General features: G+C 40.8%; 1 protein-coding gene across 5 annotated transcripts in view; it reads right to left on the bottom strand.

Annotated features, from left to right (window-relative positions):
* Positions 1–14,433, bottom strand: part of TTC39B (tetratricopeptide repeat domain 39B) — a 73,029-nt gene that overhangs the window by 18,452 nt on the left and 40,144 nt on the right. For all 5 annotated transcript variants that reach the window (XM_086869244.1, XM_086869246.1, XM_086869247.1 and 2 more), the window contains 4 exons: positions 4,230–4,334; positions 3,048–3,179; positions 1,199–1,275; positions 1–68 (listed from right to left, as the gene is read on the bottom strand). In XM_086869244.1, the coding sequence (XP_086725370.1) occupies positions 1–68; positions 1,199–1,275; positions 3,048–3,179; positions 4,230–4,334 (382 nt within the window). The remainder of the gene's footprint in view (positions 69–1,198; positions 1,276–3,047; positions 3,180–4,229; positions 4,335–14,433) is intronic.

Raw genomic sequence — 14,433 nt, 5'->3', positions numbered from 1 at the left:
CTGTACGAAGGTGAGAGCTGCTTTCTGTAATAAGCATTCAGCATAGCAGATTTCAGCATGCATTTCCTCTATATAAGAAAGAAAATTTATTTACTATCAGTAAAGTCATTGTCAATATTGTCTTCTTGGGGTCAATGGAACAAACAAAATGCTGCCAAGACAAGGAAAAAAATAATAATAATAAAAAAAAAGCAAAATTCTGCTGTTGCCATTTCAATAACTGCTGATTAATAGCTGTAACACGCAAATCCCAACAGAATTCTACTTCCCTTCTTCTCAGACAAAACATTGTTAGAGCTGACCTCAGTCTCTGCCAAAAGCTACTTGACATTCTAGTAGGTGGTCTCCTGTACTTTTCATTGATTCTAAGCTTAATAGCCCACAGCAACTCAGTCTTTCAGCCCTCCTTCCATGCCTTACAAGAAATTTCTGTAGATGAATGGTAACCCTCATAGAGGTTCAGGCTTTTCCTACACCCACTGAGACATTATGAACAGGTTTTCACCAAGTCATGCTTAACAAACTGAAAGCCCCAGGCAGACTTTCTGTCTTCATGCAGCACTAAAGTACATTTGATTTAACACACATGACACAAGTTGCTCCGCACCCATGCTGCAAGACCAGCCACATGCACAAGGCTGCTGTATGTACAGTGCATACGTGGTGAGTTTGATGTGTCCAAGTATTAAAGAGGATTCTTGTGCCAGGTTAGAAAAAAATGCATACTTGATTCTGCCTGAATCAGAAATAGGAGATCAGCATTTTCAGAGCCATGAACAATGTACTGATACCATTTCCCAAAACACCTTAAGGCAAAACAGACAAGCACAGAACTTGTTAATATATTCAGTTTCCAATGCAACTAATGACAAGGATGTACTCCTCCACATCAATGATTCTTAAACTTTTGGGAGCTGTCTTAAGTCAAAAAAGGAAATTTCCCTTCAGTCCTACAATGTGTTGTGAAAGGCATTCCTTTCTTAATTCATGCATGCTCAGAGACAAAAGAAAATTAGGCTGAATTCTCCACTGAAGCTTTGCATTCAAATTAGAAAAAAAAATTATACACATGGTTTGTATGTTTATTACTGTAAGACACTAGTCAAATCACAGAGTTAAGCATATTTGTACACATTGGTAGGGGTAATTTTGACCTTTTTTCACTTTTTTATTTTAACCTGATTATTTAACCACTTACCTTCACTCAACTGATCCACCGTCTGTTTAGAAACTAGATTGGACAAGGATTCCACCACTGTGCTTCTTTTCCTGAATCTAAGCAAGTTATCCAATGAAGAAAAGTAAGCCATACATTTAACACAAACCTTAAGTTAATTATTTGAATTCTTAATCATTTCCAAACCAAAATTTACAGATATTCTTAGCAAAATGATTGTTTGTCAACTGTTTCAATTCCTCCAGTAGTCTAAAGAATTGTATGCCTCTAGGCTAAAAAGCTTATCCAAGATTAAATGTATGCTTGCAACTTCCATTCATCTACTTTAAACATATGACTGCTTCAACCCCATTGCCACTCACCAGCTGCAGAGGGGTCTCTGGACAAGACACTTGAACTGGACTTTGAAGTTCTATGAATTGTTTCTTTCTGTTTCTTAAACTTGCACTCAGAATTAGAATGAAAAAGATAAAAATCTCTGTTTTCAATATAAATGCTTCAATATTTATGGTGGTTTATGCCAGATAAAATGCCAAAACAATCACATACTTTACTTTCAAGGGATCTCAACTGCACATGTTTTAATTCCAAAAATTAATTTTGGACAAAAAATTACAAGCAACTTGGCTTTATGAAGAAGCTAGAGAAACAATTCTCTATTGTTTCTATCTCTAATTTAGAAAAAGAATGCACTCTGTAAGCCAGGGAGTCACTGATTATAAATACTAAGCATTAGCTTATCACTTGTTTACACTACTCTTCACATTGACAATTGTGGGATCCTGACAAGAAGATTATGACACTACACATTAACATAAAGCATACAAGAAAAGAGTCAATTAAGGTACACGTAGTTATGGTAATTCTTCACCTTTGAACATTTAATTGCCTTTATCTTGCATTTTTATGAGTTTTATGACAGACTAGACCAGAGTACTCATGAATTAAAGTTTATTTCCTGCAGAGATGAAATCCTGCAGTGCAGCTGTCTAGACTAGAGGGATATCTAATCTTCAGACACACTAAACAAGTTACAATAGTAAACTTATAGTAAACAATAGTTCAGATGAAACTGCAAATTGATAGCACACCTGAAAAAGATGCAGAAACTGTTGACCCCTTCTCCAGATAGCATGCGGTAACATTTTCCCATTTCTTTTCTTTTTTGCTGATGGTGACGTTAAATGTCTGAACAAATATTTGGCATTCATTTCTTGGGAGATCATTGTGATAAAATAAAGCCTAACCAATATGAAGCCGTAAAGAAGAAATAATTTCTATTTTTGTCAGAGGTTTGTTAGAACTTTAGCTTTCACAGTCCACTTTTTAAGGATTTTTTTTTTCTGTTCAAAGAAAGACCAGCAGCAAAATGGTCTTTCTGATCAGATAATTTCTGATGGGAATAATAGCTCTTTAATTTTAAAGACTTAGTACTAAAGCTTAATTGTATTAGACTATTGGTTCAACCTTTGGAAGCAACTTTTTTAAAAAGACTTTTCATGCTGAGAGAGAAAATTCAAAATATAGGCCTTTTATGATTTTATATTTCCAAACTGCTGGAAAACAAAAAGTCACAGTTGCCAATAGCTCAGACAGCGTGTAATGTCAACTTATATGTAGGTCTAGAGTGAACCAGCCATTTACCCAACTTTAGTGGCTATTAATAGCCAGACAGGACAAGTCTGTTGTTTCTACAATACCATGTAGAAAAACATCCTCATCAGAAATAATTGTGTTGTGTCTTTACAAATTTAGACCACTATCATACAGACGAGAGTCTGCTTTAAAAGCGTGCAGAGAACTGGGGTATTTCACAAAGAATGTTTATTGGATTTAGTATCTCATAACTGTTGGGCTTGCTTGGGCTTACCTTTGGCAGGTTTGCAAAGCATCCTTCATTGTAGAAATTCCCATTTGTATATCATGCTGTTCAAAGGTCATTGCAGCTTGCATAACTAAAATAGTGCTGTATCCAAGTGCATGGTACATACTATCTTTGGACCTAGGGAAAACATGAATCTTGTGCATTTAAGCAACACTTTACATTGCAAAACAAAATTAAATTCAGAGGCACTTGTATTAATTTGTGAAGAGACTGAAGAATTAAGCAGGAAAGTAACAGACCTGAGAATATAACCTAGTAATATAATCTTCCAATGAGCCTGAGTTTAACTGCAGCAGACTTTAAGAGATAATATCCCTAGCCTAACACCTTTCTCACTTTACCTCTCCAGAGCACTGAAGGCAAACACTTGATAGCTGTGTCATCCTTCTGATGTTTCATTTAAAGCTGTCCTTGAACTTGTTCATACAATACCAACTCATGACCCTTGGTCCATTCTTACTAGCACCAAACTGCAGAGCAAGAACACTACTCCACTCTATTAACACAGGCTATCCCTCTTGCCAACACACCCCTTAACACAGCATGCTCCTTTCAGAGAAAGACAGGAGAAGAATGGTGGATGGGATTCAGATTCCAGCCCTAAAGACCAGCCACCCAGACTGCCTCCCCACAGTCACACATAACACAGGTGTCATCTGTGAACATCTCCATATTCTTTAATTTCCTACATCTGCACTGCCAAGCTTTTCTTCTCAGTGGAGGAAAGGCAAGAGGGGAACAAAGAAAATTAGTCAGAAGAGCAAAAGATGAGCATAAAGATAAACACCAGACTCAAATATAATATAAAACACAACAAAAAGAGTATTATGGAGTTTTGTTCCAGCTTTTCTGAATTGTCAAAAGCATTTCATTGTACAAATTATTTGATCAAAGATGCATTGAATAAAGTCTTGCTCCCCAGCTTTTTCCCTCTGTGAGGAAAGACAGCTTGAATGATAAACTCTAACATAGCAATTTCAGTGCTTCAACAACAGTTTTTTGAGATGGTTTTAATGACCCAAAAATAAATTAAAAAAACCCAAATATGGAGAAATGCTTTTGGACAAAGAAGAATAAATTAAAACTACTATCTTCAGAGGACTTAAATTGATCTATAGGTACCAGACACTGTCGGTTTACAATAATTTCAGGAAATAACAATCTCACCATGGACGAAGTAGCTCCAGAGCTTCAGAGAACTTATTATTTAGAAATAAGTTCAGTGCCATTGAGCATTCTTCCAGAGCACACTTGAGATCCATCTTGGATGCCCTAAAAAACAGATTCTTAGTTTACTCAAACTGTAAATATAAACAAAAAATTAAAAAGAAAAAATTGCCTTATGTAACACAGAAGGTCTTTCTGTGGTGATTTTATTTTATTTTGTTTTCAAAATGTAGTTTTTCAAAACAAAATCATATGCTCAACTCTGTCTATGTTACGCAGGTGTACCCTCTGCTTATTTAAGCAATGTTTTTGGCTTTGTCCTCCTATTCTTACCAGAGAAATTCTCAAAATTTATCCCTGTGTCCAAGCTCTCAATCTTTCCCATGAGTACAAATACTGCTCCAGACTCTATATTCATATCAGAATCTCAAAAGAGGTCACAAGATAATATTTTCATCAAAAAAAGCAATAAATAGACATTTATTCAGCAAACAGGTATACTACAGACAGTCCTGTCATAAACCTGTAGATATGCTAGCTAACAGCTTTTGTTCGTCCTAATTCACTTCAAGTAAAAACACTTGCACTTGCTTAAGCAGAAAACATTTCAACAAACCCATTCTTTGGCCAGTTCTGCCTGAAATACTCAGGAGCACTCACAAATTATTCCATGGGTGCAACTGGAATGATCACTACATCACAGTAGTGATGTCCAGCTAGACGCTACACAGCCATCAATGTGCACAGCTGGATCTAGAAAAGATAATCTCTCTACAGCTTTAAAACAACAGGTTTAAACTAGATAATGGGCTTTCTCCAAGTAAGGTTAAGCAGTGGCAAGCAAGAGATCATGTCAATGAGATAAATATTTAAGTACTGACCAGATGAGAAGAACTCTAAAGGAGGAATTTAAGGAGAGAACAACAAAGGAGTGCAGCTGTTCTGAATCTAACAGTAACACACACACAAAACAAACAAACAGAGAGGTTGACATGAAAGTATGATGGGGGGCTTTTTTACCCTCCAAAGAATAGTGTTAAAAAATAAAAAAGGCTTGCTTATAAAGACCAAAATATGTTTTAAGTACTCAATTTTATTAGCTAATTCCAGGAATACCATCTGCTAGCAAAAAAACGCCAAATAACTATTTTTTAGCTAGATTTAAAGGCTGATTCTTTTTCTAGTACACAAGCAAGGACCTGAGTTAGTCCCTTAATAACATCATCCCTACCCCCATCTGTGTACCCATGCTTCTGTATCTTCTTCTCACATTTGTGTTTAATGAAACTCTTTCACTTGGTCCATTCCTAGCTAGATTAATCATTCCATTTGCTCTGCCTTTCCTGCTAGGAAGAATAGGTTAGTTGCTTTCAAACATTTTTCAAGGTAAAAAAAAAAGGTGGGAGGAGAGTGGGGGAGGGAAATATTTCTTCCTTTCAATACTAAATTGTCACTGGTTGTCTTTAGTGGCAAAATAAAAAAAACACCACACCAGTAACTGAAGTTCATCTCTACTAGATAGCAAGAATGAGATTTTATTTTTTCATACTTGCACACTACAATTATTTTGTGACTAGCACTGAAGCAGTGGCCTGTTCCAAGTCTCTTCCCATACAAATGCCAGGGTCCATACTAAGGTGGGTGGAATCTTCAAAATTACAGAGGACAAATGGCCCTTTTGGTCCTCTCCCCTTAGCAGGCATGGTTACTAACTTTTTGGTGGGCTAAGAACTCTATCAACTATGGGAACAGAAAAACCCCATGTGAGGCAATGTTCAGCCACACACAGTATGGAGAACATGAACAGTCATCTGAAGTCAAGAGAGGGAAGAGAATGGCACGGAAGACATACATATATAAACACAGTTCATAAAACAATCTTAGGGAAAGTAGATCACTGGTAACTGCAGGTAATTTAACAATTGATGACTGCTTTATACACTTAAGTTTCAAAGCATTTTTTCAGCCTCAAAAGAGTATGCTTCCCATGTGAGAAGCAACAGCAGAAAAACAGTGTTACAGTACTCCACCACTGTAGCACTTTTACGAAGGCAAGGATCAAGGTGTAAGGGCAATGTTTTGTTTTCAACTGCTTTACTAAGCCCCTTCTTAGTGAGCAGAAATACATTTTCTGTACTTGTATGTTGTAAATGCACAGTTCCTACCCTGCAATAAGAAACTGCTGAATCAGGAACTTTCCCTGGATGGAAAATCTAATCTTTATTTCATTTAACACACCTATGGACACTATAACATTTTAGTTGCAGATGTGTACAGTTTGCCATCAGGCTCCCAAATCCCATCACACCACCAGCTCGAGCACCACCACAGTACATCAGTATTTGCAAAATGATTCCATAAACAAGGGTCCTTAAACAACCTGGCATCATGACAAAACTATGTTTTCCCAGTCACATGGAAAAGCAGCAGATTGCACCAGCACCTGGCTATCATGTTTTTTCCCTCCATTACAGACTAGCTCTCCTGAGGCTGCCTGTATGTGACCAAAGTCTGCAGACAATGCAAATAGTATTCCTTAAGTTAATATATTTACTGTTCCCTGCATCAAGCATGTTTATGCACTTACGCTGCCACTTCAGACACAGAACTTGGGAAGTTAGTTTTCTCAAACTGTTATTTCTGATAAGTGAATCATATTCTCTGCCAGAGAATTCCTTATTTCTGTTTCATTACTCTTCACGTATATTTTCTACTGTCTTCCTACATCCTGCAGCAGAAGAACTTAACCAAAAGGGTTCATTTCAACTCAAATTCATAACTTGATACCGGAACAGTCAGAAGAAAGGAGCATACTGATTCAGAAGCAACTTGGCTATCTTTGCTGGCATTTCTATGCAGAGGCTCAGAATAAGCACACTTCCTCTTCTATTCCCAAAACATCACAAACCAATTTCTACAGCAATACCAGACTGATGAACAGTTCAGTCAGTAATGCTGACTCACACTCTCCTTCTTACTTATGTTGTTTTCCTTCTATCTTATTTTTTCCCTACTTCCACAGTTTTCCTGGAATGGATCGGAACTTTATGCATTTTAGCACATTAGAAGAGGATATCCTTTAATTTACCCCAGAGCAGATTAAATTAACACCACTTCTGTGTCACTATTATGTATTTTACACCTAGTGATGTCACTATGGATTTTACACCTGGTGTCATGGTTTAACCCCAGTGGACAGCCAAGCCCCACACAGCCACTCACTCACTCCCCCACCAGTGGGATCAGGGAGAGAACTGGAAGGGTGAAAGCTAGAAAACTCATGGGTTAAGATGGAGACTGTTTAACAGGGAAAGCAAAAGCCACACACACAATCAGAGCAAAACAAGGAATTAACTGCTTTCCATGGGCAGGCAGGTGTTCAGCCATCTCCAGGGTAGCAGGGGCCCCTATCACAGGTTACAGTGACTTGAGAAGACAAACATCATCACAAATGTCCACCCTTTCCCCAACTTTATATACTGAGTGTGATATCATATGGTATGGAATATCCCTCTGGGGCCCAGTTTGGGTCACCTACCCCTGCTGTGTCTCTTCCCCATTTCCCACACACACAAGTCTCCTCGCCGGTGTGACTACATGAAAAGCAAAAAAGGCCTTGGCTGTGTGTAAGCCCTGATCAGCAATAACAAAAACATCTCCATCTACATCAACATCTGTCCAGCCTATGTTCAGCACAAACCCAAACCACAGCCCCATACCAGCCACTGTGAAGAAGGTTAACTCTACCCTAGCCAAAGCTAACACTTCCCCACACCTTATTCCATACCTTTTGTATCACAAAAAGTTTCATGCTTCCCAAATCCCATCACCTTCCCTGCTTATCTGTTTTGATAGATAATACAGATAGACACCATTCTCCTAGTCTGTGGAACACCACTGTCAAATGTTCATAAAATATCCACCAAAAAAATGTTTATTGAGTCCACACAGTCTACAACTTTGGCCTTCACCCTTGCCAATAGCCTTTCAAACCAGGCAGTGATGTCTTGCCACAGCTTAGCAGCCCAGGTGTGTTTACTTCTAGGCTGCCTGTTATTCTGTTTCCATTGGTGCCACCACTCCCACAGGGCCATCACCCATGGATCAGTACAGAGGTAAAAAAAAAAAATAATTACAAATAAAATAAAATAAAATAAAAAATATTGGCCTTTTCTCTCCAGCAGTGTCTAAGGCCAATTGGATAGCTTTTATCTTTGCATATTGACTCAATTCATGTTCTCCTCCAGCAATTTCTGCGACTTGTCATAGGGGACTCCATACAGTTGTTTTCCCACAGAACAGAAGGATTTATCAGTAAACAAGGCATACTGCTTCTCAGTTTCTGGGAATTTATTATATAGTGGGGCCTCTTCACCCCAAGCCTGGTGACATTCCAAAAACCATTGCCTTGTGGCCAGTCCATGATTAATTCTAAGTTTCCTGGACAACAAAGGTTTCCTGTCCAAGCTCTTTATGTGATCAGTGCAATGCCTTTACTCCATGCAGCATCTGCTGCATGATGTGTAGAGGAGACCCTCCCTTTGAGCATCCAACTCAGGGCAAGTAACTGTGGTGTCAGAAGCTGTGTTTTATTACCAATCATCTCTGAAGCAGCTCAGACACCATCAAAGCTGCCAGTAAAAAAGAAAAGCTTTTCAGTTAGAGTATAGTGGGCTTCAGATCCTCTGTATGCTCAACTCAAAAAACATAGAGGTCAGCCTCAAGACCCCCCTGGTGCTTCCTGCCAGAGGCTCCAGGTAGGTCCATTCTCTCCAGATGCAATAAAAAGCACATTTTTTACATCTTTCTCTGTTCAGACTGGCCAAAGGGCTACAGCATGAACTATTTCCTACTTGATTTGTTCAATGGCTTGTTGTTGCTCAGGGCCTCATTTGAAATCATTCTTCTTCTGGGTCATTTAATAGAGAGGGCTTACAATCAGACTGCGAGTTGGAATGTTCATTCTCCAAAATCCCACAAGACCTAAAAAATCTTCTTTCTTGTGTTAGTTGGTGGAGACATTACTGTTATTTTAATAACAACCATCGGGCTCTGACAGTGTCCATTTTGACATTTGATTCCTAAAAGCTAGATCTCTTGTGTAGGTTCCTTTACCTTATTCTGTTTTATGGCAAAACCAGCTTTTAAAAGGATTGTATTATTTGCTTCCTTTTTGCCAAAACTTCTGTTGTATTTTCTCACAAAATAGTATCACTAACACATTCCAGGTGTTCCAGAGCTCCACCTTGTTCCAGTTTTCATCAGACTGTGTCAGATGATACAGCTCTGTTTCCTTCCCACTGGCAGTCGATTCCAGGTACTATAGAGAAAGCTCCAAACAAAAGCAAACTGTGGTCCTCTGTGCCAAAGGAACTGATAAAAACACAGCATCAGTATCAATTGTGGTTGCCTTTGGCTCCAGCTCATATGGAAGTTCCAATATGTCCAGTACACCAGGACTCAGATGTGTTGTGACTTCATTCAGGCCACAACAGTTCACTGTCAGCCTTCACTCTCTGCTGGACTTTCAAACTGGCCATATGGGGCTGTTAAAGGGTAAGCAGGTCTTGCTGATAACTCCTTGGCTCTCTAGGTGACAAATCAGTTTATGAATGGAAATTACAGGGTCTAGATTGTGAGACACTGCTTCTGGTGTACTGATGTGGTGGCAATTGGCATCTGCTGTTCTCCAGCCCCAGAACAAAAGGAATGTCTGAAATTTCCTCCATCCACAGGGCAGGTATACTGAAAGCCCACCAACAGCCTTCTGAATCCTTGAGATATCGTCTCCCTGAGATAGTCTATGCCAAGGATGAATGGAGCCCCTGATCCCGTCAAGATAGGGTACTTCTGCCACTCATGCTAGTCAGACTAGTCTCAGCCTCCTGACTCCTGTCAGTCAGCTGTTTGGATCTCTCTGTCATCCCAGAAATCCAAATGGATTCCATCCCTACGTAGCTTGATGACATTAGGGTACACTGTGCACCAGTGTCTAATAAAGCCTTGTATTCCTATGGGGCTGCTGTGCCAGGCCATCATATCCACACAGTCCAACAAACCAGGTTATTTCTCTCCTCCCCCCAGGTGGAGGCAGGGCCCCTCTAATACTGATCACAATGTTCCCCACTAAGATCATACAAAAATGGATTAGTGCTTCTCTCCACAGTCAGTAGTATGATCAGACCTTCAATCTGCCTGAAAAAATTGCTCACTGGAGACTGGAGCAGCAATTTTCCTGGAAAAGCTTCCAGTTGTGTTTGTTTTTCCCTGCAATTCCCACACCAGTGCATCTAGGATCGAGGTATTCCCATTTATCCCAGTTCCTTCTATCCTCTATGGTCCTGCAGGTAAAACTGTAGGGTATCCCATAGTGTGTATCTTCTATATCTTCCCTCTTGAGGAACAGGATACCTGCTGTCAGTTATTGATTTACAGGCCCACCCAGATGGGAGCATGACAGATCCCTGTGAATTGCTGGACCTCCTGAGTCAGTTCATCAGTTAGCTTCTCCCCAGGCGCTATTACCTGAGTTGCAAAATTTCATCAGCTGCTCTTGGTGGCACATGACCTTTCCAAATTACTGTTGTTTAGGGGTTCCATGTGCCCTTGCTGCACTCTGTAGAAATTTCTGACACATGAGTAACTGACACAAGATGTGGTCTGGATCCATGGGGACCTGGGCATTGTCCAGGTCAAAATACATCACTTCTTGAACAGCTAATTCCCTTGGGAATTGAGTAGCTTTGTCTATCACAGTCCATCTGCCTAAATTACATGGAGCATCATGTTTACAGGCATACCTTTCCCCCCCTCACACTTGCTAAGAATTTACTCCAGAGACTAAAGACTTGTGTCTTTTTCCCCACTGCTTTGTCAATGTCTGGGTCCTTAGCAAGTGATCTCAGCCTGAATTCCTTACCCTCTCATTCCACACTGTTGGCTCCACTGTCTCACCAGCAAACTAGCTAGGCAGTAATACACTCATGGATGACTGCTGAAATCTTTTCATGCCTCCCAGAGCTTGCTCAGGCCTGTGATGGTCTTGATAATGGCACTGAAAAATCACCCTTGTGATGGCTCTGCTTCATCATCTTCACTCTCCTTTGTCCTTGACTGTTTTTACTAAAGCTCTTTGGGTGATTTTTATGTACATTTCTTTTGCTTCTGTGCAGGGGCCACTGACACCAGCCCATGTTGATTCACTGCTTTAGTGGTTTCAGTTGCAGTGCCACAGCCAGTGGAAGTGGAGCAGTCACAGTGTCCTTCAGGTAGCTGAAGGACAAGGCCTGCTGTCGTCTCACTATCATATTTAGAGACCTTCTTTTCCTCCTGTTGGTACTAAGCCATGTTGAACATTGTGACAGAACAACCTTTTTCAACATTTTACTCGTTTTTCTGGATTCTGCACTTGTTCAGGAGTAAGGTGCAAGTACACTGAAGGAGCTTACTGCCCTAAGTACTGGCCCATACAACCCCAAACACCCTGCCACTCTGTAATACCCAGCTTTTGGGCAGATCTGTGTTAACTAATGTTATTAGTTATTTATCTCACCTTAAACAAGACATAAACCATATACAGCAACATACTGGTTCCTACAAAAAAACCCAGGCTGGTTTTAAGGGCAGTCAAAGGATATTCAAAAATCTTTAAAATGTTGACTACTGTAACCAGCCTAGAAGACAAGGAAGGGAAAAAAGGAGGAGAAAAATATACAGGAAGGTGTTTCTCCCATAGGCTGTTCCTCCAAGGAATCAAAAAACAAAGATGTGATTAATTGCTCCCAGCAGGTGACTCCCAAAGCACAAAGGTGCCTGCAATATACATCAGATTGGTGACCAGCAACACTATCATGTAATAAGCCCATCCCATAAAATACACCACACAGAACATGTATTTCAAGTATGGAATTATTGCTATAATACAGGAAAAAACCCCACAAATATGAGAGAAAATAAATCCACATTGTAACCAGCAACTATTAAATCAATACTATGAATGTTTATAACAATTTTATTTCAACACACTCTAGGTCAGATCTGTCCTGATCTCAACTGACCGCCCACACTGGTCACCAAAAGAGACTCTTGTGGTTTAACCCCAGCTGACAGCCAAGCCCTATGCAGCTGCTCACTCACTCACACTGGTGGAAACAGGGAGGGAATTGGAAGGGTAAAAGCTAGAAAATTTGTAGGTTGAGATAAAGGTAATTTAATTGGGAACACAAAAGCTGTACAGACCAGCAAAGCAAAACAAGGAATCAACTCATTGCTTCCTATGGGCAGGCAGGTGTTCTGCAATCTCCAGGAAAGTAGGGCCCCGTCACACATAATGGTGACATGGAAAAATAAATGCTGTCACTCTGAATGTCTTCCCCTTCTTCTTTCTTCCCCCCAGTTTATATACTGAGCACTACATCATATGGTCTGGAATATCCCTTTGGTCACTTTGGGTCACCTGAATTGCAGAATCACATAGAATTAACTAGGTTGGAAAAGGCCTTTGAGTTCATCAAGTCCAGTCTGTGACCAAACACCACTAGACCATGGCACTACATCCAGTCCTGATTCTTAAACACCTCCAGGACAGTGACTCCACCACCTTCCTGGGCAGCCCACTCCAACACTGAGTCACTTTCTGTGAAGAAATTGTTCCTAATGTCCAACCTGCACCTCCCCTGGTACAGCTTAAGACTATGTCCTCTTGTCCTGTCACTGGCTGCCCTCAAAAAGAGACTGACCCCACCTGACTACAGCCTCCTTTCAAGGAGTTATAGAGAGTGATAAGGTCAGCCCTGAGCCTCCTCTTCTCCAGGCTAAACACTGCCAGCTCCCTCAGCCACGCCTCATAGCACCTGTGCTCCAGACCTTTCATCAGCTCCACTGACCTTTCCTTAACACACTACAGCATCTCAACATCCTTCCAGAATTGAGGGGCCTCACCAGTGCTGAGTACAGGGGACAATCCCTGTCCTGGCCCTGCTGGCCACACCATTGCTGGTACAGGCCAGGATGCCATTCGCCTTCTTGGCCACCTGGGCACAGCTGGCTGATGTTCAGCTGCAGTCAGTCACTTCTGCCTGGCCACTGTCCAGCCACTCTGCCCCAGCCTGTAGCACTGCATGGGGTTGCTGTGGCCAAAGTGCAGGACCTGGCACTTGGCCTTGCTAAACTTAATTTTGTTGTACTCAGCCCATTGAACCGGCCTGTTCAGGCCCCTCTGCAGAGCCTTTCTACCCTCCAGCACATTGATACTTGCACCCAACTTGATGGTATCTGTGAATTTGCTAATAGTAGTCTCAATCACCCCATCCAGATCATTAGTAAAGATACTAAACAGGACTGGGCCCAACACAGATCCCTGGGGGACACCACCAGTGAGCAGCCCCCAGCTGGGTGCAGCACCATTCACCACTCTCTGGTCCTGCCCTCCAGCCAGTTCTGAACCCAGGGAAGGGTGAACCTGTCCAGCCATGGGCTGCCAGCTTTTACAGGAGGCTGCTGTGGGAGATGGTGAAGGCCTTGCTGAAGTCCTGGCAGACATCCACAGCCTTCCCTGCATCCACTGGTTAGGTCACCTGATATAAAAGGAGATCTGGCCGGTAAAGCAAGACCTGCACCTCTAAAATCCATGCTGGCTGTCCCTGTTGTGTGCCCTCCCAACCTCCTATGCACTCCCAGCCTCGTCACCACTGTGGGATTACAGAAAACAGAAAAGGCCTCGGCTGTGTGTAAACCCCGCTCACCAGTTACAAAAACATCTCTGTATTACAAACCCTGTGTTCAGCATAAATCCAAAACACAGCCCCATACCAGTCACTATGAAGAAAGTTAAGGCTACCCCAGCCACAACCAGCACAATCTCGTTCACTTCAAAATGAAATAAAAAGGAACAGAAAAATGTGCTATATTGAATGAATGATACACAAAGATAACAATGTCACATTACAAGGGGAAGAAAATATTACTGTCTTACAGTCCTGACATATTAGGAATACTTTTTTCCCCACCATATAGCATTTTTTAAGTTTTCCTCTCACTACTATTTCAAACTTCTTTTGGGAAAAAAAGAGAAATACTGTGAATTTCCAGCAATAGTTTGTGTACCCCTGAGCTTCCAATTGAGTGGGGATATACTGTTCATAAGCAAATTATTACAAATTAGCAACTAAAAATTAGCAACTTTGAGTAGGTTCTTATAACATAC

This window comes from Cyanistes caeruleus, chromosome Z (assembly GCF_971803275.1).
Source record: "Cyanistes caeruleus chromosome Z, bCyaCae1.hap1.1, whole genome shotgun sequence".
NCBI lineage: Eukaryota > Metazoa > Chordata > Aves > Passeriformes > Paridae > Cyanistes > Cyanistes caeruleus.
Note: the sequence above shows the minus strand (reverse complement) of the source record. Positions and strands in the feature narration are given on the sequence as shown.